The 1221-nt window shown below is 60.0% G+C and overlaps 1 protein-coding gene across 1 annotated transcript; it reads left to right on the forward strand.

The window, feature by feature from the left end:
- Window positions 1-66: 66 nt before the first annotated feature.
- On the forward strand, window positions 67-787 carry Tsp_15942 (conserved hypothetical protein; the record flags this gene model as incomplete). Its single annotated transcript, XM_003367317.1, has 3 exons — window positions 67-203; window positions 371-473; window positions 545-787. Coding segments are annotated over 3 exons (483 nt in total), but the record flags the coding sequence as incomplete, so codon positions are not given.
- Window positions 788-1221: the final 434 nt, after the last annotated feature.

A 1221-nucleotide genomic window follows, 5' to 3' on the forward strand; every position in this document is an offset into this window, starting at 1 on the left:
GGAATCCAATTGGGGTGCCTTCACGCGAACCAGCGTAAGGGCAACTCCTGGGTGTAGTAGTTCAAGAGGGCAGCGAAAGGACAAGTCTCTCGGATCACCTTGTGTTCGTTAGGGGAGGGAGGACGGGGGTCCTTTCCGGATAACGGTAAAGCTGGATTGTACCAGCAGACCTCCCAACCCGCAGGATCCACGAAGGGGTCCAGGTAGGGGGTCTAGTGGAACCCAGCTCGGTACGGGCATGCACGTTGCCGTTTATCTTCAGCGCTTCGATCTCCTTAGGAGAAAACTTGTCTCTGGGCGATCCGTAAACATATCTGCTCAGCCGCCTCCAGCTCCGGGACCGTCAGGGGTCCGGTCCGCCGATCTTCAGATACGGAGCCGCAGTTGTGCCCAAATCGGAGGCAGAGGGCGGTGATCCGGAACAGCTTCTCGATGTCGCCGTACCTTCCTGGATCGAGAACGTGGTCCGGGTTGTGAGTCACCACCGAGATCAGCAGGGTTGGTGATCGATCCTCATCGGGTGGAGACGGAGGTTTGCGTTCAGACTGGCCCCGTTTCCTTGGCCATGTTTCCATCGGCTCGGCGAGCCACTTTGGCCCTTGCCACCAGCAACGGTTCTTCGAGAGTCCCTTCAAGGATGCTCCGCGGCTCAGCACGTCGGCAGGGTTGCTCTTCCCCGGGCAGTGTCTCCAGCAGGTCGGTTCTACTAGCTGTTGGATCTCTTCCACGCGGTTCCGGACGAAAGGCTTCCACTGGCTGGCCGCCGACTGTATCCACGCGAGCGTGACTTCGCTGTCGCTCCAGCACGAGATGGAGCGTATATCTAAGCGTAGCGCATCTTGAACGTAACAGATCAGACGCGCGGCCATGAGAGCCCCCATAAGCTCCAGCCGCGGGAGGCTCAGGCGCTTCACTGGGGCGACTCTGGTCTTCGCTGCCGCTAACCTCACCCACGCGGGTCCAGACAGGGGTTCCACCCGCAGGTAGACTACCGCACCGTAGGCCCGCTCGGAGGCGTCGCAGAAGGCATGAAGCTCGATCCGCTTCACATGGTCCAAAGGTATGGGAACCAGGGCCCGGGGCAGCCGGATGAGGGGGAGGTCGTCCAGTTCACTCTTCCAAGCAAGCCAAGGTCTCTCGACGTCTTCTGGGAGTGGTTCGTCCCAATCCAGCCCCCGCTCCCATAACGATTGGAAGAGAATTTTTGCCCGCACGAGGAAT

The sequence above is a fragment of the Trichinella spiralis genome, assembly GCF_000181795.1.
Source record: "Trichinella spiralis strain ISS 195 chromosome Unknown Scfld4483, whole genome shotgun sequence".
Classification (NCBI taxonomy): Eukaryota; Metazoa; Nematoda; class Enoplea; order Trichinellida; family Trichinellidae; genus Trichinella; species Trichinella spiralis.